The 24,035-nt window shown below is 34.4% G+C and overlaps 1 protein-coding gene across 1 annotated transcript in view; it reads left to right on the top strand.

Annotated features, from left to right (window-relative positions):
- Positions 1-3,308: 3,308 nt before the first annotated feature.
- Positions 3,309-24,035, top strand: part of LOC144446109 (delta-1-pyrroline-5-carboxylate synthase-like) — a 34,865-nt gene continuing 14,138 nt past the window's right edge. Inside the window, exons 1-11 of the mRNA XM_078135819.1 lie at positions 3,309-3,433; positions 5,210-5,328; positions 9,014-9,020; positions 11,011-11,115; positions 11,738-11,890; positions 16,002-16,217; positions 16,915-17,124; positions 17,510-17,603; positions 18,566-18,786; positions 19,242-19,379; positions 23,017-23,212. Of these exons, the coding sequence (XP_077991945.1) occupies positions 5,240-5,328; positions 9,014-9,020; positions 11,011-11,115; positions 11,738-11,890; positions 16,002-16,217; positions 16,915-17,124; positions 17,510-17,603; positions 18,566-18,786; positions 19,242-19,379; positions 23,017-23,212 (1,429 nt within the window). The 5' untranslated portion in view covers positions 3,309-3,433; positions 5,210-5,239. The remainder of the gene's footprint in view (positions 3,434-5,209; positions 5,329-9,013; positions 9,021-11,010; positions 11,116-11,737; positions 11,891-16,001; positions 16,218-16,914; positions 17,125-17,509; positions 17,604-18,565; positions 18,787-19,241; positions 19,380-23,016; positions 23,213-24,035) is intronic.

Raw genomic sequence — 24,035 nt, 5'->3', positions numbered from 1 at the left:
TAATCACCTGTGTGTTTCCAGAAATATGTGTTTTGTATTTAAATCAGAATTTCAATAATTTGATTTAACGAAAGAAACAAACTAGTGGAAATATAAATATCTTGTTACATCACCGTGAACAACTCATATGACGAGTAGCTATAGGGCAACACTTTTGATTTCACTGTGATAACTTGAGTGTAGGTGGTCGTTTCTAAAAACCCACTTCAGCATGCAGCACTCGACGTATACTTGGTTTATTTTGTTAATCAAGTACGGTGCTAGTTTGGTTTTATAAGCACGTACTTTCGTTAACAGAGTCCGGATTTGAAAAAAATCGTGATATTTTTTGGCAATAATTCATGATTCGAGTATTAGTCTAAATAACCTACTCACCTGAGTGGAATAAACACACTATGTGAAGACTCAATAACAAACAGGGCACTTCCATCTCTTTTCTAGGATTGCGTCTACAGAATAGAAATTATCAAACCAATGCGCACTGACGTCTTGAATGCTTGTATGCATGCTGTGAAAATAGGAACGAAAACCAAATCATCAACATCTAATTAGACAGCAGATTTACGTTGGTGGATGGAAGGTTATTAAAATTGGTCGCAGATCTGTAAAACGTATGCATGTATTCTCGTACCGATGAAGTCGCGCCATTTATATGTCATCTTTACCAGGTATATACTTAACACATTGACAATCAATCACAAACACAAAATACATACACGTACAAATTTTACTTCAGAATCTGCAGAATGTCCATTCAGAATTCAGAATGTCCATTCCCATGTTTCTCATTCCTATGATTCTTGATAATCTTGAATTTTGAATGAAATCGTCACAAGTAAATCTATAAAGTAATCACTTAAAGTAATTACTTCAAATCACTTTCCACTCCACTCCACTCCACCGAGTAGGTAATGTCGAATTAAGATTGTCAAGGATTGCAATGACACAACGTAATAAAGATAAGATAAAAATACTCACAAGCAGACAAAAAGTTTGATTGGAACCTAGTTCGTTGAGTACCGGAATTCTCGTAAAGGACGTCGAGTACTCTCACTGTGTGACATTACTTACTAACGTTCAGTTCCTTAGGAAATGAACCAATATATAACAGACTTATCAAATGTTATGTATTTGCATGCAACCAATAGAGTCGTTCAACTCCCAGTGTACAAAATAGCGACGAACTGAGCACATTTTTCAGGGATGTTCACTTGAATTAAAGGACGCCCTCAGCGTACTATTTCTCTCTTCTTTGTGCGATAGCTCCGAAGATAACATGTTGTTATAGGAATGGCCTATCTGATCATTCCCAGAACGAGAAAATCAAAAACAAACGATAATATGAATATACGAAGTGTAAATAAGTTAAATAAAGGAATCGAGTCGTACTCCTACATCAAATTGACGAATAACACAATCACGTGTACAATAGAAACCGTAAATAACTTGAATCTTTTCGTTATCACGTATAACCCTACTTTTATACGTTGTATTTTACCATAGATCATGTTCATAACCACGACTCTTGCAATTGACGAAGCTCATCCTCAAATTTCATAACTACCACAAGAACGGACAAAATTACACGTCAAATGAGATACACGATGTAGAAGGTTGATTTCTTGGTGGTCTTGAGCACTGTGTCTTGAGTGGACACTTTCATGCCGAATCTTATGCCTTTAAATTATATTGAAACTCAGTGAAAGTCAGGCTGTGTTGAAAAGCATCGTCGTAATAGCGCCACTAACAGTCCGATTCGTGATGAAATCGAGAGCTAGGGAGAAACAGATAGATCGATAGATAAATATATAGATAGACAGATGAATGAATAGATGGACAGACACACCGAGAGATGACGTAAAGCACTAACCATTACAGACACTATTTGATGTACACGTATGAGATGCTGTTGATCAGGTGAGAAAATAATTTCAATTCCTCCTCAGTACGTACGGTAAGACCGGCAGGATTCAGAAAGTAACGATTTGCTTACGAATGCGATTTTAGAGATAGGTAAAGAGAAGTTACTAGTATATTGCTTCATTAAGACAGTGATATCAATATTACAATACGTATGTTACATGATCGATGATGTAGAAGAAAGTCATGGTCGACAAGATCAAATGTTAAATAATGCGCAGGTCTTTACACGATCCAGCTAATTTGACTACAGTAACAAAGTTTAGGTAGGTGGGCAGATATAAATCTGTCATTTCCAAGTTCTGCATATTTTACTAACTTTTAGACTTCAAGTTGATTTGCAAATTGGGATTACGCCTAATACTTGGCCAGTTAGAGAGTATTTTTCACATGAAAAGCTTAGTTAGCCTGGATGGGATATTCAAGAGGGAGAACTTGAGTCTTCAAGTTGTACGGCATCGTTTCCGATTCAACCAGTAACAGTTCACGACACGTACGCACACAAATCAAATAGGAAAATGACGTCATTGGGTTGCTTTATTCCACCACTGCACGATGCACGTATAAAGTTGAATACGTACCATGTTATCCATATAGTAGTAATAAGGAGGGGTATTATTCAACGAAAGTTTTACGCAGGTTGAATTGCATCATCATACTCTTTGAGGTGAAAGGTCAGCAGCAACGCGCGAACTGTAGGCATGCGCATTGATCAACAGCTGCTATCACAGTTCAGCATGTGCGTTGTTTTGGAGAACTCCCGGTCTATTCAAGCCATTTAAAAGCATATTGTACCAACTAACTGGACTTCTCAAATATCACACACGACTACAGTTGAAGATCTTACTATTTTGGAGCGTGCTATCAACATAATTTATTCAACTTTTCAACGTGGCATCCTTGTTTCTCTTTGGTTACCATATTGACATTCCGACTTTGAGTCATTCATTCATAGACGGTTTGTTTGGGTATTTATAGTGAACGTAATCGGCCTGACGGAAACCACATTGGCACACAAGGTGTTAGGAACGCAAAGTACTGTAAGTTTTGTGTACGTGGCGTATTTTGTAATTGACAAAATCGTGAAGATAGTTTCAAGGTTTGACAACAAGCAGTCCACGACTAGCGACTCGAAAGACGTTTGATCGATCGGATGAAAATGGCTGCTCTGAATGTCCTCAGAAAGTGTAAGACACTTCAAACACATGCAGGCACAACAATCGTAAACAATCATCTTGGTTGTGCGTATTTTGGTAATTCTGTGTATTTTCGTAGATGGTTGGGATCACGTACTATTGTAAACAATGATAACTCGCACATATTTCGACAAAGAAACGACAGACTTATTTCTCACAGAAAATTTAGCACAACAAGTACGAAGTGCAAGGCCGCATCATACAGATCACAGCTTACAAACTCGAAAAGGATCGTCGTTAAACTTGGCAGTGCTGTTATCACACGGGGAGACGAATGCGGTCTAGCGCTTGGTAGACTTGCTGCTATCATTGAACAGGTAAGATCATCACTCCCCGTACCCTACCATATGATATGTTACCTAATGGAGTAATGCATGCCACATCATGGCTACAGCATTACAGGTACCATGGAATAGTCCTGCTTGCAGACGGAGTAAGTCGGAACTCGATTGACGATGTCCCTAAACTTCTCAAGAATCACGTCTGCACACCGTCAACAAGCAGACCACATGTACATGTAGCATGGAAACAGCACCGACTCCATGCATGTATTCTGCCTGTGTGCTATAGTAATTTACTTCAGTACAGTACAGGTCAATCACCACAGCAGGTCATACCATGGAGCATGAGGTACTGTGTACATGTACATGTACGTATACACCTGTATTTTATGTATACAGTGTATGGCAGATGTCATAACCCAATCATGAATCTTTGCCCTGAACAATGGATGATGTTTTGACATGAACACACATCTTTTTGTATAGGGGAATATAAATAAACAGTCAAATTTATCATTCTGTAAACCATACACAGAGTCCAATGTCTATGGGTAAACTAATGTCACTCTAAGGTCTTGACTTTTTTTGCTGAGACTTACTGAGAAGTGGGTCCACTCCAACATTTCAGAAATCTCTCAAACCACTCTCACCCTACTCAAATTCATCTTGTAATTTCTACATGTATAATATCAAGATTACCTAAGTCCTTCTTTAATATGAAAATCGGTCAACTTCTGTAAAAAGACAGTACAAACAAATATATCAGCATCACAAAACGTAGATCTGTCAATGTCATCCTTCTTATACATACATGTGTATACATGGTACAGTACGTGTATATGTGCAATGTATAACCAGCACCCCATACTGTAAATGTATAACCAACACGCCCCATACCACATTGGAGAAATGCTGATGCAATCATTGGTTTTAAACCATCTTGCAAAAAACAAATGTATTGTAGAGAGATTGATCAGTGGTCAAAGAGTAAGGGTATGTGTGTTTTCTTCCACTGTCCACATTGAGCTCTGAAAAGATTATGAGGGTGATCTATGAATAAAATAGATTTTATTCACAAGATACAAAAAGAATAAAGTACATGTATGTATATCTAATGAGAAAATAGTGATCTGAAATACATATAGTTGAGTCTGTGACTCTGGCAAAAGAAATATACAACAAGAAATAAAGTACAAGTATTTAACTGCTGCAATAAATACAAAAGCAAAGAAAGAAAAAGAAATGATATCAACATTAATACTTAATAAATAAACTAATGGATATGATAATAACAATGATGGAAAATAGTATTGATATGTCAACCATTTGAAATAAAAATTGATACTTTCATAAAGAAATAAACGTGTTTCCTAATAGAGTTTTACATGTTCATATTTCTTGTACCATCGACAATGCAAAATATTCTTTATTGAGCAGAGGTAAATGCAAGTAACTTAAGGGGCTTTATCACAATGACTCAAAAACATGTAGTGACAAAACTCAGGTCACAAATATTTTGTGGCTGAATGGAGAAAAATATTTTGGAATAATGTTATACCTATATGTATGTACACAAGTATACTTTATGAAAAATTGGGGAAAAATAATGTGATTTAGAATGTTTTGACTCATATTTCAGGCATCACAGAACAACTAGGATATAATTTCCATATTTTCTGTGCAAACACATTCAACTTGTATGATGGACAAGATGTCGTAATCATATACATGTATACGTCTTTATCATTGTACATTAAAGCATAGGGTGGAGAAATATCTGAAAGTTTTAATGTTTTGGTTTGTCCCTCACAGGTGTCAGAATTACAGAATGTGGGCAGGGAGATGCTGGTTGTTACAAGTGGAGCTGTTGCATTTGGTAAACAACGATTACGGCATGAAGTCATGTTATCACAAAGTATGCGACAGACTTTGTCCAACAGAGCAGACACAAATGGGGTAAGTTGAAGGGAAATTGACACTTATATGAACAACTTTGAAAAGTATGAAACTTGGTTCAGGAAATGAAGTTGTTCACATAATGAAGTCCTTTTCCATAATGGTAGATAGATGTAGATACTGATTCTGCGAGTGTCCCAATAGCCAGTTATTTTCAGATTAACATTTGGTGTAATAGCACATTACATGCTAAGATATTGACTGTGGTTTTAAGCCCCCATCCATGCATTTATTTTGTAATACTTCATTTCTCAGATTTGCAATATCTAATTTCTTATAAACCTTGCACAAAGGTGACATGTCATATGGGGACATACACAGCTTGACTTTGACCTTTAGTGTCAATTATGAAAATTCAGCTGTTTCCTGTATGTCACAAGACACTTTTTAGTATTTATTTGTTGGCGCCAAGTTTTTTAAAATCACATCATCGTTCAGTCACATAGAAGTAAGTACATGAACACACATGAGGGGGAGGGGGAGTAAGTACATGAACTCAGGTTGGGGGAGGGGGGGGGAAACAACACTGTGTTTTATATGAAGATTTGTACGCCAGCATACTGACAAAATGTATATGCCAGCAAGTCACATGGTTTCTTTTTCAGCAGATACATGTGCGCATGAAACCAGTTAGCAATTCTAACTAATTCTAATCATGAAAGTCCTTGTATAATCTCTATATTCATAATTCAATTAATGTATCAATGTCACAATTGTTAATATACATGTAATGAGTATTGTATAACTTCATTGTATGTGTGTATACTATAAGGCAGGATTTCCTTTTGTAAGAAAAATCCATTATTATTCAATTTTAGAGCAATCACTGTTTGTATAAGTGGATGTCTGTGAGACACAATTGAATTAGGTGATGATAAAACATAGGAACTTGGCCAATAGCCATGACATTTTCATACAAAATATATAGTGGAGTGCTCCTAGCTTCATGTAAATTCTAATTTGTTTCTACATTAGCTAGAGTTTGAATGTTATTGTCTTACATTTTGGTAGACATACCACTTGATAACATATGATGAAAGATAAAAAATTATATGGAGAACACCCAATAATCAATATGTTGCTAAATGTGAAAACTTGAGCCAATAATTTTAGAACAAAAATAGGAATTGATTTACATATGCATTCACAACCATGACTATAAAACAGTAAAATATAATTTGTTTTACTTGTTTCATCGAGAATAAAAAAATATGAAAATAGGTAGTGGATAACTGAATACCAGAGTCAATGATGTGCAAACATTAGGTTTTTGGAACAATTCAAACATTTTAATATCACTAAATTTTCTCCAAAAATATCAAGATTTACAGTACATGACCATGTACATGTACACTCAGTGTTTTTGTTAAGTGTGTTATTAAACAGATAAAATCTACCCGAGTTCCCAGTGCATTTTACCTGGGTTCCCCCCACAAATTGTGGTACATGTACATGACGTGTCATGGACTGTATGGACAATTTTGCAAATTTACTAGGTTGCCCTCTTCTGTTACCGTGGTCACCTTAGTAAAAACACTTACGCTGCCTAGTACATTGGAACACTCAGATGCAAACTGTACATACATGTAACAAGGCTAATGTGTTGCAATCAAATGATCAGTCACGAAGCTGAGGCATGATTGTTAGTGTATATACTGACGTCAAGATCCATGTATTGAGTGCATGCAATCATTGTTTAAGTTTCTCTAAATTGAGAAATACTGCATGTACAATGTACAATGTATGTGATTTTAGATGCAAGATTATCTTTAACACACTGTACATCATGTAACACTAAACTCACTTTATGACTAGAAGCAAAAAGTAGTTACCGGTATACAATGTACATGATGATGTTTTTATTAGATAAATGAAAATGAATATTTTGATTGTGCACTGTCACTGGTTACATGTCGTGAGTTATTACTTCATTCATTCTCAGGAATAGCTTGAAAGTGAAGTTACCATGGTAATAAAAGGTCAGTTGTTTATAACAGTAGGTTAATATCAATTAGAAAGGAGCGTTGTGAAGTATCATATATCTGTGTCCTAATTTTTTCATAATTTGATTTTTTAAATTTTAACGACAGAATCATTCTTAGTAATGCTGTAGTCTTTATGGAATTAATGATATCTTGTGGATTCAAGTCACACCATTCTTTTCTTGTAATTATCAGTGTCACTTGTCTAAAATATCTAACCATACTGAATGCTACAATAGACACATAAATTTTTGTAAATTCATGACGGAAAGAGAAAATATCAACATTGTACAAAGTACACTTCTCCAATTATTTGATGTATGTTGACTGATCATGAATTAATGAGATATTAAATATAAATAGTGTGTAATTATATTAAGTGCAGTCACCAGGTAACATATTGTTTACATTCATGTAGCTTAAATTCTGCTGAAGGGGTATGTCAATGTGCTCCATATGTTTAGTATGTATTTACAGCTTATATTTTAAAAACAATATTGTTATGAAAAGATGGTCAGTCATCAGTGACATTTTAGTTTACATTGTACATTTAGTTTATGAGTTTGCCTTAAGGCCTAATAAAACAAATTGTGTGGTTCCGATTACGCTCAATTTTAGAATAGGTGGGGTAGGTAGATTTTTTATTTTATTTGATCATATTTTTTTTTCATATGTGAGTGTCTAGTTCAGGTTTTCCATTGTTTTCCAAATGGTCTCTGTGTTATTTATTTCTTCCTATCAGATGTACAGCCATTACAGAGTGGAAGAACAGTTTCATATTGTCTTTTCAGTTGATGTCAGTTTCTGCATCCACTATTTCTCGTGAGACTTCCCAATTTTTGCAATTTTATTTATTTTTTTCTCGAAAAAGTAAAAAATAGTTTAGGTCGGCAGTGAAAAACTAGGTTGGGTCTGGTAACTGGAACCAAACCATTATTTTTTTTTAAGGCTAATATAATTTTATAAGGCCAAAAAAAGAAATAGTGTGTTACATGTAGCATGGAATCTACATTCCTGCAATGTTCTACAGTATTTCAACCCTGTGTTTCGTGGTGGAATTACATTTGTACTCCATGCTGTCATGTTCTACTGTATATTTTATTTAAACCCTGCATTGCATGCTGTCCTGTTCTACAATTTTTTTTACCTGGCGGTTAGCATGGAATCCATACTTGTCAGTACATGTACATATTTTGTATTTCATTCCTGCAGTGTAGAGTGGACTCCATGCTGTCCTGTTCTACTGCAATAAAAAACATGCTACATGCACTTTTTATGAATGTCATTTCCAAAAGCAATTTTAACACTACCGCCATACCGGTAATGTCTGTAGCAGCTGTGTATGCATATATTATACCTACATGTACCTTAGTTTTATTTCTTGCAACATATTTATCAGGTTTGTATACCATACACTTAATATTCAAAATTAAAAAAGAGCAAATTGAAATGATGTAGAAGTGACAGACATTGCAATATACATTATATGAAGTAAACCGTGATACATGTCTGTGTGTAATGAGTTGTAACTAATATAATAAAGTATGTACTTCAGTGAACATTGTCTAGTTCTTTAAGGTAGCCAATACATGACAATGAACATGAATTGATTGAATTTTTAGAATCAATCAAATAAAATACTATGCTACGTTGTTGAAAATTATTTTGTACTATGGAGGCATTCAGTATTGTGATCATATAAGTGTATGTAGATTGTGGGGTAGAAGATGGATATTCATTGAATAAAATATATAAAAAAAATATATATATAAAAATTTAATTGAAACCATTTTATCTCACCGTGAACACAAATCAACAGAATTGTCCAATGAAACAAGGAAGTTTCAAACACAAATATGTTTTATGTGTGTGATAGTGAGATAAAATGTAGTGTGTGTGTGTGTGTGTGTGTGTGTGCGCCATCAGTGTACATTTGTACATGTAAATTTTGTATTTTGTTTGTGTAAATTGTAACAACAGACCCATGAGATGTTAAAAAACTAAATGTGGTGTCAACTAATTGAAACTGTAGTCACTCTGGTTTGATACATGTAGTACATTGTACACACTACTTTAAGTTAGAAAGTTATCTGTGTGATAAATTTTAATGGAATATGTATAGATTTTATATACTTGTGCATGTACAATACGGTGACAAAATGTAATGCATGTACATGTACATTGTACATTTTTACATATTATACATGATGTATGCATACATGTACATGTATGTACATCTGGGAATGTATTTTGATATCTTGCCAGTTCACACACTAAAATAGCTCCATTTGTGAAACAAGGCAGTATGTACATGCATACATGCATGGATATTTTCTGTGCAGACAGGAAAATCATGTTTGAATTAACCCCCATCTACCATTAGGTGACCTTCAGGTCAAGATATATAAGTGCATGTGAAGTATTGTACTTTTATCTATGTACACTTTGTAATCACTTTGTAGCAGAATAGATGACAATTTATCAGACAAATTATATAACATGAATATTTTTATTTAATGTAACATGGAAACATCTACATTTTTGTACCTACGTTCCATATTAAAGCATCAATCATTTCCTTTTTCTATTTAAAAATGTGAATTTTACAAGTTTTACACTTTCTTAAGATTCTTGAAATAAAGGAAAGATAAAGTAAATTTTTAATGTTCATAAATACAACCACTTATTTTTTTTAGAGAATTCCTTGTACTTGAGAGAACCAAATTATTAGAGATTCCTGCCATGAATATGTTAAAAAAATGTAGTGTAGAATGTATTGATACTGATAATGAATATTAATTAACTATTTAATAGATACAGGCGGTCTTTGTAAACTTCATCTGTATAAAAAGACAAAAATATACCCACAGCTGTGACCACAAATAAAGTGCCATTACTAACTGTCGCACACTTACATGTACATGTATGTTCATATCTGCAAGGATAAGGGTACATGTACCATACATATATAAAAATGTATGGTGTAAGTCAGGCTTAGAATTGCGGTAATGAAGTGTACAAGCTTGCCCAAATTTAATTATTCTTTCTTAAAACCCAGTTTATTGTTACATTCACTTGTATACTGTTCGTATCTAACATGAATTATGTGCAAGAGGTTTGAAGTTTTCAAGTCATGATACAAAATGTACATGTAGCTACATGTATATTTTCTTGCCCACATTCAGTACTTGTACAGGTGTACAATATAATAATATTTTTTGTAATAAATTAAGTTTTTATAGTACTTTCCCATGTTGTGCTCAAAGTACTTCACAATTATTAACCCAGGTACAGACCTATAAAGAGACAACAGCCCTTTATACACAAATGTACTTCCTCAACTCCCAAGGAGACTACTTTTTTGTACATATACAATCTATTGCAGCCTCTGTGAGTGCATACATGCATTGTAAAAAGGTATTCACATTGTCATCTGTATCCTACCAGGTCCCCAATTATACATGTACGTACATCTGGGTTGACTGGGACACTATCATGCTTCATATCTTGGACGAGGATTTTAGCCATTCAGAAACAAATGACAGTGCCAAGACTTGAACCTGCGAATTGCAGATTCTAAGTCGGCCATTCTAACCATTCAACCATCATGACCCTGTGACATCTTGAAACCAATACAGTATCTTTTACCCCTGTGTTGATTCGTGTGTCTTTTAGGGTCAAATCATCCTTGAACCAAGAGCATGTGCTGCTGCTGGTCAGAGTGGACTCATGTCATTGTATGAAGCAATGTTCTCTCAGTATGGAGTCACAACATCTCAGGTTAGTCACTATCATGTCTTTTGGACCCCTGTCACCCCAATTGTATGTTCCCCCTTCCCAAAACAGTTCGGAGTTCAATAGCAATGTCTCACAGAAAAAAAACTTTACATGTACATGTACCTCTGACAACAACACAAGCATGTACAAATGTACACCTCCTGCCCCCTCACTTTGTATCTTTCCAATTTTATACCCTAAACAATCCAGGAGTTAGACATTGCAGATCCACTTATGAATGCAGCAATAGTGAAGTAGAAAAAGAAAATAGAGAGTTCTCCTCTTAAACTGAAGCATGCTGTAAGATGTAAGGGCAAGACTGGGGTTACATGTATACCCTTGCTCTTTTATTTTGCAACAAGGTTATATGTACATGTATCTACAATGTATGTATAGTAGCCAACTTTGTACATTTCCTATCAGAATTTCCTACAAATGTATCACATTAATTTAATGTACACGTCAATCATCATTAATTAGTGAATAACCCTAAAAGGAGAACAGCCTCCTCTCCAAAATGTCCCTTGTATGGCTGCCATAAACAGGTTTTGACTGAATCTAGCATTTCTTTTTCAATACTGAAAAGTCCATGTACATGTAATCATGATTTCTATCCTTTGAGCAGGTCTTAGTTACCAAACCAGACTTCTACCATGATTACACCAGGAATAACTTAAGAAGTACAATGAATGAATTAGTCAAGATGAATATTGTACCAATTATCAATGCTAACGATGTGGTTGCACCACCCCCTGAACAAGATAAGGATTTGCAAGGGGTACGTATATTGTATATTGTGTTAATCTACACTTTTATGTTTACATGGAAAACACTGAAGATGGAACAAATTGAAAACGATGCTGCTGCATATGTGCAAATATAACACTACCATTTGGAGCATGTGCAACTGCGTCATTTATGGGGGTCATCTGAGATCAAATATATGCTTTTTCGAATTGTACCATCTTCACCAATTTCACATAGATTCTGTTTTGGAATGAAAACAGATCATTTTGAAAGTGATTCACTTTCAGCAGCATTTCAAATTGTTGCATTTCCTTGTACGTTTTTTGGAATCTCCATGTAAACAGTACGTGTAAATGCAACAAACCACAACTGTAGTTGCAGGCATCGTATAAATTGGGCTTTAGTGTGTCACCGAGTGCAATGTAGTTACAAGCTGGTGTGTAGATAGACAAATTACTTTCACACATACACATGTAGCTGATGATGTAGACCTGACTGAGAGAGAAGGACTCTGGCCAAGAACAACAATTGTACTAGAATATATTTAGTTAATTCTGTTGTTGATTTTCAGAATAGAAGTGAATTGGCTGTGTTGCTTGCTTGCTTTCTTGCTTTCATTTCATGGATTTTGGCAATTGCTTATACACACACGCTATGAAATGCTTACATGGTTAGCACATTCACTCGCTCTTTAGATACATGTACATTACCTGATATCCTTGAAAGTACATATACATACATTGGAAATTTAGTGGTGAAAAATATCGTTACCTATAAATTTCATTATTTTCAAGAAATGCTGGAAAGTTCTTTAAATCCTTGAAAGACTCCTGATGATATGAAAACCAATTTTCAATAAGGCCCCCAAAAATTGTTTGGTTCCAGTAACCTGACCCAACCTGTTTTTTTTTTTACTGCCATCCGAAACTTTTTTAAGGTAATTAAAAAAATTATTGAAAAATCAAAAAAATTTGCAAAGTTGGACGAGAAATAGTTAGATTTGAAGACGTCATTGGCTTGTGTGATCAAAACAACATCATGGTGGAATCAAATACAACGTACCACACGATGTCTACTGTATATAGTACAGAAAGTATGATTACATTGATCAGAATTCTCTCTTGACCTCTGTAAATATGAAGAGAACATTTGAACAGATCCTTGAAGGTAAAAAAAAAGAAATCCTCCCTACCCACCGTATTTTGAAATTGGGTGTCATCGGAACCACACAATTTTTTTTTGGCCTAAGAATTAATGTAAAATATATTTTGTACTGTTGGCTCCACCAGTGTACTGTTATGCGTGAGAGAAAACAATTTCAGATTTCTGAAAAGTATAACCACTTACAAAATATGTGCATGATCCTACATTGAAAAAAATATTGATGATTGAATTTGGGTGAGAATTTAAATCGTTGTCGTGAAAGAGATCTTGAAATTATTATCTCGGTTAATGAGTACTTCGTACGACTCTCTAAAGTTACTTCTACCCCTGCAAATAATACCTTCATGATATCTTGCTGATAATGTCATATTTTATTTTTTGCTATTAATGGGACCATGAAATGATTTTTGGAGTTCTCTTTTTTGTTTTGTTTTTGTTTTGCCTTTCATTTCTGCAGTTGTTGGCCTATGAGGGTCTAGACACTGAATACACACCAGAGCCAGAAGAACCAAAGGCACATTCTCCCGAAAAAGTTGGTGTGCATTTTCCAATTTTTAACTCAATCCCAAAGTCCATGAAATTCTCACATCTGTATCTTCTCTCATCTTGCTTTGGGATGCTCCATCTTCCTTTATTGTAAGGAATGAAACTTAAAGAAATTCATCTCTCTTTATCATTCACTTGTACCTTCATTCCATTCTGCTTACCTTATCAAAAAGTCAAAGCCTGAATTGCAAGACCATAAGTTTATCTGGCCAGAACATAACTGACCCACCAAACAAACCAACAGACTTTTAATTCTTCGAAAAAATACCATTTTCTGGTCACAAAATCTCCAATGGTATCCCTATGTACACAATTTGCCCTGATATCAGTTCTGTTCTCTTAATTTTTTTGTAAATATTCTGATTTTCAGATGTTAAAGTCTCAAACAAGAAATTATTATCTTAAGGTTGATAAGCTTGTAAGTTGTATGCTATCTTACAATAAAGAAATACAGTAAAGCTAGCCTAAAGGTACATATAATATGGCTTTAAGGTTTGTAGTTTGGGGTCAAATGTCAACGTCAAAATTTATCACTGATAAAATGAATTTTAAAAGTGTGCAGATAAGTTATAAATAAAAAATTGGCAAACATTTGAGAACGACTGATTTAAAAAAAAGATGGTTTCAAATCAGATAGATACAAAATGTAGAATTTGACCAATTCTCTATGTCCGTAGTCTTTCTGAGATATTAGATGATATAATTCCATAATACATGCGTATTGTCCCAAAAAATTTAACATTATTGTCCAATTGATTTGCCAGTGCCAACACAGGTACTATTTCATATAACTTATAGGAAAAAACTGCAGTATTGGTATCCATACAATGTTATTCAATATAATGTTATTAGTCTGATGCACATATTTGTTGTAAATTATAATGCATTCATATGTATATGTGAAGTCTTTGACACCATGCAAAGTTTCTTAAACTTTAATGTAGTCTCCATAAATTTTTCCATGGCACGAAAGATTGTAGATAAAGGAGTTGACCGATATGTGAGGGTACCCTGTTACAACACACCTTACAAGCTAAGGGATATGTAGCTAGGATGATATTGAAAGGTGTAGATTTGTATTCTAAAAGTAAACCATTCACACATTATCTGGCCAGTAAATACACAACTAGCTATCAACTTATTTCTCACATTTTTTTGCTTGTTTACTTAATACTACTTTCACATTCATCACTTGCTGGCTTTGCTCATTGACTGGACATTTCTTGCGTAACTTGCACTGCTTTCTTCTTATTTAAAAACATTTTTCCTTAGCTGGCCAGTTTGCTTTACTTATTTATCAATATTTAACAAATTCATGCACTGCACTGTATTGTACTGGCTGCATTCAGTAAGATGTGAAGCATTTATAAGGTTCACTGTGATTGGTTTAACAGTTGTCATGACTACTGTTACTGACTATAACAATACAGTATAGTTACATGTATGTTTACCAATCAGTGAGAATCATGTAATGGCTTCACATCACCCATTGTATTCTGGTGGAGGTGGGTATATACATACATAATTTGTACTCAGATATATCCGTAGATTCCTATTTGTATCATAATGCATGTATTCGTAACATTACCTGGTTGTAGAATGCATCATTATGTTGAGGGCGCTGTGTCAAAACAATCTAGTTCAAAATTGTGTATGATAACAGTTTCTGTGTACTTTGTAATATTTCCCTGTATAGATAAGTAACATTACTTTTCAGATCATATGAAGGAAAGATTTTATAATATGTAGATAAAGTCTTTTATATCACTGACATTGATTGACTTGCATTTTCAAAACAAATGCTCCCCCTCATGGATCTAAATGAAAGAGAAAGTTTGAAGAGAGAACAGAAATGTCTGTGTATTGCAGTTTGCACTTCACTGATAAAGTTTATAAACATGATGCATATTTTAGCTTGAACAAAGTCTAATAGTAATTCTAGGTTCACATGTTTAATTACTTTGAATAGAGTGTAAGGAATACAATATTGTCCAAAGTAAAATATGTGTTTTAAAGCCAAATTAGGACATATACATGATTAAGCACACCATTCAATGAGCCCCCCCAAACAAACAAACAAACAAACAAACAAACAACAACAAACAAACAGACAAACAAAAAAACCCCCAAAATTCCAACTAAACAATATAAAGCAAAACAAGAACAACAAAACCCCCAAAACCAAACAAATTTACTTGTATGTATGCTTGTTATTGTTTTTGAACAGAAGTAACTTGTCTGTTGAACAGATGATTTAAAAATAATACAAGTACATTACAGAGATTCATTTTTTTCTCCACAAAATATATAGCAGTTGGATATCCACATATTCAAGTGTGTAGCTGTTTTATCACCTTGTGTCCATTTACAGGGATACACTTGTTACTAATGCATATTCACTTATTCTAAAGATCTCATGTTTCTCTCTCTAGGTTATAAGTGTCAAAGACAATGACAGTTTGGCAGCTCGTGTTGCCGTGGAGATGGATGCTGATCTTCTTATCATTTTATCTGATGTTGATGGTATTTTCACTGGTCCACCATCATCTGAAGGCTCACAGCTGATGCACACTTTTTACCCTGGGGATGCCTCTGATATTGTCTTTGGTACCAAATCAAGAGTTGGATTGGGTGGTATGGAGTCAAAGGTCAGTGTTATTTAGGTCAAAGGTCATGTTTAGGTTAGAGCTCACTTGTCCTGTCTCATATCCAAATACCACCCCTGTACATGAAATTAGACAAGAGAATAGTTGAAATTTGGTGAGGCACATGTATGTGTGCGTGCATGCATGCATGCATCCATGTGTGTGTGTGTGTGTGCGTGTGTGTGTGTGTGTGTGTGTGTGTGTGTGTGTGTCTACTATATGAACAAGTCTCTGTCTTTGTATGTATGTGTGCATTTATGTAATGGTGTGTATTTTGGGAATAAGTGGGTAATTGTTCTAATGTCCATGTCCACATTATGCCCAGAGTTAAGAAAACAAGTTTTAGTGAACATTTGGATAAAAGTGACAATGCTTGTATTTCTTGACAGTCAAGGGTTACTATTGACCAGTCAGTGTAATGGCTAAAAAAAGAGAAGAAACTGTACAGCGCAATCTCATAAAAAGTTTAAGATTCCATAAAATTGATATAGTCATTCTTGCTACATTTGTACATTCACAAATAATCATTAGACTAGTATGAAATAAACACTGTAAAATATCAAAACATTAGAACAATACATTTTGTTGAAATTGAATTGTAAATGTCATGAAGATATTCTCAGAGTACTCCAGTAGGTACACAGTTATCAATGAAGTTTTGGCCTAAAAGTTACCAGTTTGATTGATTTTCTATTCCTAGGTCAAAGCAGCACAGTGGGCTCTTGACAGAGGTACATCTGTTGTCATTGCTAACGGTACCACCTTAGATCATACTATAGAGAAAGTTATACGAGGTAGAAAAATTGGGACATTCTTCACAGAAGCTAAACCATCAGGACTGTCTACAGAGCAACAAGCTGAGAGGGCCAGAGATGGTGGACGCATGCTACAGGCACTCACAGCTGAGCAGGTAAAAGGAATGGGATATAGATAATTGTGGTAAATAAATAGTGCCCTCTAGTGGCAGACTGATTGATGAATTAAAATTTTTGTTTATAACCGTGAGATTACAATTATGAAGCATGATACATGATGGGAAATAACATGAATACTCACCTCCCTACATATATTTCATAATAGATATGATAAGAAAATTTTTATTCTATCTCTAGAGAGTGCTGTCATTTTGAAAATTCTAAACATTTTTGAAAAATCAATTACATTTTCGAACTTGACTATTGAAGAATAAAAAATCATCAAAGTATTGATTAGAGAAAAGAAGTAGACTTGCAACAATACAGATACATGTGTCACTCCCAACACATCAATTATTTAAATTCCTTGTTCATTTGCAGAGAGCCGATATCATAAACCGATTAGCAGATCTGCTATTGGAAAGACAAGATAGAATTATTCAAGCCAACAGGAAAGATATTGATGTAGCAAGACGTAGAGGTACGGCTATCTTATACAACAATGGCATTGGTGCTGCATCAGTTGAAAGAGTTGGGTTAAAAAATGGTTGGAAGTTGCATCTTGTTTCCAGCCTATCCCTAATCTTGTCGATAGACCCTACAGGCTATTCTGCTTACTTTAAAAGTGACTGAAGGTTGCCAAGACATAGGGACTCATTACCTTTCAGCTTTATTCAACAACCACCAAAGCACAGATCCCCAAGGTCTTACTATAAGAGTAGCTAATTCCTTGATTAGCTTTACTTGTTAAAGATAACATGATAGATATCAGAAGCTAACTTTCATGCGAGATGTCACCCTGTTACGATACTAGTAATACTTACAGATAAAATCAACGTCTTATGAACAAGTCACTGTGTAATTAATTTTAACTATTTTCAGTGAATGTAAAATGATCACATTACAGCTGTTGTCATATATGATGTAGTATTGTCTATCAGAGGTTAAGGTCAAGGGCATTAAAGTGGCCATATGGATGAGAATTTGGTATTTATTTTGGATTTTTATTTGATAAAACAGCTTCACCATGTTTTTCTACTTGAAAAAATAATGTGAAAAACCATATGCCAAGTCCATGGTCACATCTCAATAAACGGCAAAATATTAAACAATGTGTAAAATGTTTGTTATTGTACGTATAATAACAAACTTTTTACACTTTGTGCATCTTTTTGCAATGTATTGAGTTATGAACATGGACTTGGTATATGTTCTTTTGCATTATTTTTCCAAGTAGAAAAACATGGTGAAGCTGTTTTATCAAATAAAATCCAAAATAAATACCAAATTCTCATCCATATGGCCACTTTAAAATACCAAAAAGTGAAGATACTTCTAAGAGTTTAACGATAAAGTGCTCTCTATTCAGTCATTGAAAGATGGTTGTCTCAAAACTTTACGTGTGCAGTAATTACAGAAAATTTCTTGTTTTGGTAGGTGGTTTATCAGGTCCGATGTTGGCCCGTCTGGCACTCAGTCCCAACAAACTAAAGAATCTATCTGAAGGTTTAAAACAAATAGCTGCCACATCTCATGAGAATGTTGGCAGGGTACTCAAAAGAATCCAGGTAGCTGATGGTATGCAACTTTGTCAAGTCACAGTACCCATTGGTGTCTTGCTAGTTATCTTTGAATCTCGTCCAGATGCTTTGCCACAGGTACGGTATGAATTTCCTTTTCTGTGCAATATACTACAGTGATGGGGAGCTTTAGGAATTTTTATTTGGAGGGTGGAATGGTGTTTTACACTCAATTTGCATGGTATGGTCAACACAAAAGTTGTACACCAGTTCTATATAGGACAATCGCTTAATAGTAAGGTTTTTGTACATGTATCAAAAATTATCAAATGAACCTGTCAACCAGAGAATTCATGACCAAAAATATTCATCAGGCTGATAGATCAAATGAATTAAAAAGTTATAGTGCACAAGCAGTTCATCTTGTAAATAACATTGAGCTTTCAATCTGCCCTGGTTGACATGGTCATCAGAATGACACATTCCATAGTTGCAGCTACCCTCTAAGTGGCGGTATTATCATACATGTGGATATTGCGTAGTTCCGGTCTCTGTTGGTAGTGTATGAATTCATCTTATCTTGCACGATTCAGGTTGCTGCCCTGGCTATCAGCAGTGGTAATGGTTTACTTCTGAAAGGAGGCAAAGAAGCAGCTTACAGCAATAGTTATCTACATAGTCTTGTACAAGAAGCTTTATCTATGCATGCCCCTAAAGACTCAGTACAGTTGGTAAGTATTATTCAGACAAGCAACTTTGTGATGTTACAAGGGTGCAAACTCAGTTTATACGTAGTTTGGTGTACATGTAGTTTGCACTGCATATTTAAAAGGTGCTTGCAGTATTTTACTTACTGAAGCACACTTAACCATAGGCCCACCACTCACAATTGACTGATATCAAACCTGGTATTGTGATATAACCAGTAAACGATCCACGATCCGATGATGTAATTATTATGCATATCGAAAAATGTTCATGAAGTCTGTACTAGCAATCAGCTGTTCTAACCATGCCAGAAGACTATCGTAATGGTGTAGAAGACATACATCAACATGAACAAGATATTAGAATGTGGTTTTGGTTAAATAATTTCACTTCAATAATGTGCTGACAAACTCAGCTCATGCCACTTTAAAGGCCAGAGATTTGATCCCAGGTTCTGACATTAGTGTTATCTTATACATTATTTGAGTAATTATAAATGAGAATATTAAGCACACATAAAACCGTGATAAGTTGTATCTCTGTGTAACAGCATAAATGCCATATATGAGGCTGGTGTCACGCAACAAAAGCACATATGATGAACAGCGCCATCACACATACAAAGTGAAATACTTTTGTCTTTAATATAGGAATAGAGTAAAAGATCAACAGTATTAACATACTAACCCAAGTTTTGATAACTCATTGAAATGGTCTGATTGCACTAAAGTATTGAGTGAACTCATCGACTAGTTTGTCAATATGAATCTCTGAAAAACCAAGCAAAATCTTTTTGAACGACTTCAACAGCATTTTGGGAATGGACATTTCAAGGATGCACATCTGTATTGGGTCTTACAAAATCATTTAAATTTGACAGCAAGTGTATGCAGAATGTTGACTAAATATCAACAATATATTTATTTATCATGTCAAATTACTGAGAATCACTAACGATGGCAAAGTAGCTAAATTACGAAAAATATTGGTTGTTAAAAATTTACATGCACATAAATAGTTCTTTGGTAAACAAGACTGCAGTGAGTACACAATCATAATGAACAAATTGGATGCAAAAGTTGGCCCCCCCACCCCAACCCAACACACTCATAGCAACAGAATGATGTGAATGTTTCCCGCATCTCTGTATGATGTGTTAATTCTAATTTTGTACGCTTTAAAGTTTGTATGTCTATCATCCGCTAACTAGGCAAAATGTCCTTTTCTGTGGTCTATCATTGTCAGCAATACTGAATTAGAGTGAACAGCACCCTCTATAGAATAAATTCTCATTCATACATTTGAAGCTCTTTTCATATCATTTCTTTTGAAAGCAATCATGATTTACTGTATCAGCGTGTACTCGTTTTTGTTACCCATCATTAAATGACCTGCCTTGGTCATTTGAATTCTACAATTGTTACATACTGTGTTAGGTTGATGATATTTCTAGTAAATGGAATATAGGATTCTGAAGTGAATTACTGTAAGTGTGACCCTATGTTTTTTCCTGTTTTTCATTACCTGACCAACCCTAATTTTCAGCTCCGACATCAATATAAATCTTTTTTGCCCACCCCCTAATGTTTTGTAGAACAGCTCCCTCTCTGGCAAGAATAAGCAAGTGTATGCACTGTTGACGTCATCTACAGTTGTGGCAGCAACAGCGACGCTTGTCCATGAACAGAGCATTTTTGTCATGACGGAAGTTATTCAAATAGGGGGAAGGATTTTAGAGGAGCAACAATGCCAATTGTGTAGAGAAGCTGGGAAAGGGTCTGTTATCAGGAATCTAATACAAAGAAAGCAGAGAAACATGAAGATAATTTTTTTTTACATTTAAAAAAAAAAATTGACTGACCGACCTATAGTTGATATGAAAAAGTAATGAGAAACATAAAAAAAATATGATCACCCCAATGTAAATGTGTGTGTTTGATACTAATAGAATAAATAGTATGTCTGTACATATAGACAGAAAGGACAAGTGTTCATGACATCGACAGTGCAGATTTATACTCACTTTTTTGGAACCATGGTAACATAGGGAAAATATGATAAACTGATTTTGAGATTTTGTACACATGTAAAAAGGTACCGCTGTGACTGTTGTTGGAACTCAAGTAGATTTTATACTTAGTGTGGCCTGGAAATAATACACTGCTGTGAATGTACATTAGCATGATAGTCTGCAAATTTTCCACTTGTTCCAATATATTCATCGTATTCATAGCATTTCATTTGTCTTATTCTGTGTTGAGAGGACTATAGATGTGATATTTAAAAGAATTCTTCTTTCAAGAGCTAAAAAAATCAGATTTTTAAAAGAAGGTTATTATATACATGTACATGTACAAGAGGTTTGTCACATGGTTGCTAGGTACATTGTAATATGATGGAAGAATTAAATTGATATTTATTTCTTCTGCTTAGTATGTATGGTTTAGCAGTAGTTGGAAAATTTATTTTAAAACAGGGTAGTCAGGAAACAACAATAACTGATTTCCACCTGGGACATTTTATCACTCGAAAAAACACAGCATACCAAATAAAACAAGATAAACAACAAGGGAGTAAAGTTGTACAGTTACATTTCATATAATATAAGTTAATGCACTTTTAGAATTAAGTTTGAAGCGTGGCAGTTCCCATGTGGTTCAAACCTGTTAGGAAGATTACCATACATGTACATGTACAGTATTTGTTGAGTAGACATCAGCAGATATTTGCATGTGTGAACAGACTGTGAAAACAAAATTGGAATACAATTATGGGATGCACATGTATGCAATACAAATGTAGTGTACATGTAGATGGATAGTTACACCGGGGTTGAAACCTTTCTATAAAACTTGTTCCAATATATTCATCTTATTCATAGAATTTCTTTTGTCTTATTCTTGATTACAATTTTTTGCCGACTTCGTTATTTTTCATTTCTGTTTGAAATCATGAAATCTCATTTCTCTTCAGATCAAAATATGAAGATGTTTTATCATGTTCAGGTTGAAAACCTGTTGTCTACATAGTATTGTAATGATATCACTATGCCCTTTTCACGGTGAATTCGAGATAAAACAGTCTCTTCCAGTTTAAGAAGTAATGAAATCTGTCCATTTGATGTTGAAATTGATCAGATCTGCAATTTATGACGGAAATAATGAAAATTGAAATCTGGCATTTTAGGTGAAAATGATATTAGATAGTTTTTTTTAGAATTAAGTTTGAAGTGTGGCAGTCCCCATGTGGTTAAAACCAGTTAAGAGGATTACCATACATGTACATGTACAGTATTTGATGACATCAGCAGATATTTGCATGTGTAAACAGACTGTGAAAACAAAATTGGAATACAATTATGGGATGTATGCAGTACAAATGTAATGTACATGTAGACGGAGAGTCACACTGGGGAGAACACTTCAAACTTACTTTTAAAAGTGCAAGTTTTATAGAAATATGCTAAAATGAAATATTAGGTGAACATAAAATGTGCCAGCTCGGAATTTGTACTGTTGAATTATAGGACAATTATTAAAGCTGCCATAAATTAATGAAAATAATAAAATGCCTTGAAATGACAAAATCCTGCATTTTTGGCTGAGAAGAAAAAAATCAAGCATTCTAGATTTTAAATATGAACATTTTCCTTTATTTCAGGTTGAAACTAGAGAAGAAGTAAGTGATTTACTAGAACTAGAAGGACTGATAGATTTGGTTATTCCCCGTGGTTCCAGTGATTTGGTCCGAAAAATCCAAACAGAGAGTAAAGGCATCCCTGTATTGGGTCACAGCGAGGGAGTCTGCCATGTTTATGTTGATGAAGCAGCTGATCCTCAAATGGCTGTTAAGATTGGTAAGAATACATTCTTGGATTATTACACAACATCACCCACACTGTGATATTTAAACTGATCCCCCAAAGATTATCAAAAGTAAGCTTATAAATTTATAAGTAGAGGATTGGAGAGCCTACAGTGTATAAAAGTATTCTGGGTATTGATGAGATAGTTGTTGAAATATATATCATCTTGTGATATTAATTCTATTATTTATGTTGTGCTTTGGGATTCATATAGATTTCTATAATAAGTCCTTGTGATTATTGAGGTTGCACACACTCCAGTCCTTCTGAGTTCAATCATTGGACCATAGTCTCCCAATGGGGCTTTTGATACTACTATTTCATTTTACATCTTGCCGATGACACTGCACTAGTAGAATATGAATTGTATATGTATAAATGTTATGTCATGAATTCCTTAATTGGGTGCAAGTTGAGATTATATGTTTTGGGGATGTAATTTTTTTCTGCACATTGGTACCCGAAGTATTCTACCTACTGATGTATACTTAACCATCACTTGCAATTTGACTGAACTCAAACCTGGTATTATGATATAACTTATAAATGATCTGATGACGTGATTTATTCTACATATCAAACAATGTACTGGAAAACCTATGCAATCAACAGTTCTAACAATGTCAGAACAGAGAGAGTACATGTAATGTGACAGAAAACATGCATCGACATTAACAATATATAAGAGTAGTTTAATCAAAATTTTTTGCAAGTATTTTCACTTGAATAAACAGCTTATAAACTCAGCATGTGCCACTTTAAGTAAATGCTGTGCATGGTTGAGGAGTGTTTACTCACCAAGTTCATGAAAATT

This window comes from Glandiceps talaboti, chromosome 15, assembly GCF_964340395.1.
Source record: "Glandiceps talaboti chromosome 15, keGlaTala1.1, whole genome shotgun sequence".
In the NCBI taxonomy this organism is placed as follows: Eukaryota; Metazoa; Hemichordata; class Enteropneusta; family Spengelidae; genus Glandiceps; species Glandiceps talaboti.
The sequence above is the reverse complement of the archived record's forward strand: the minus strand, read 5'-3'. Positions and strand labels throughout refer to the sequence as shown.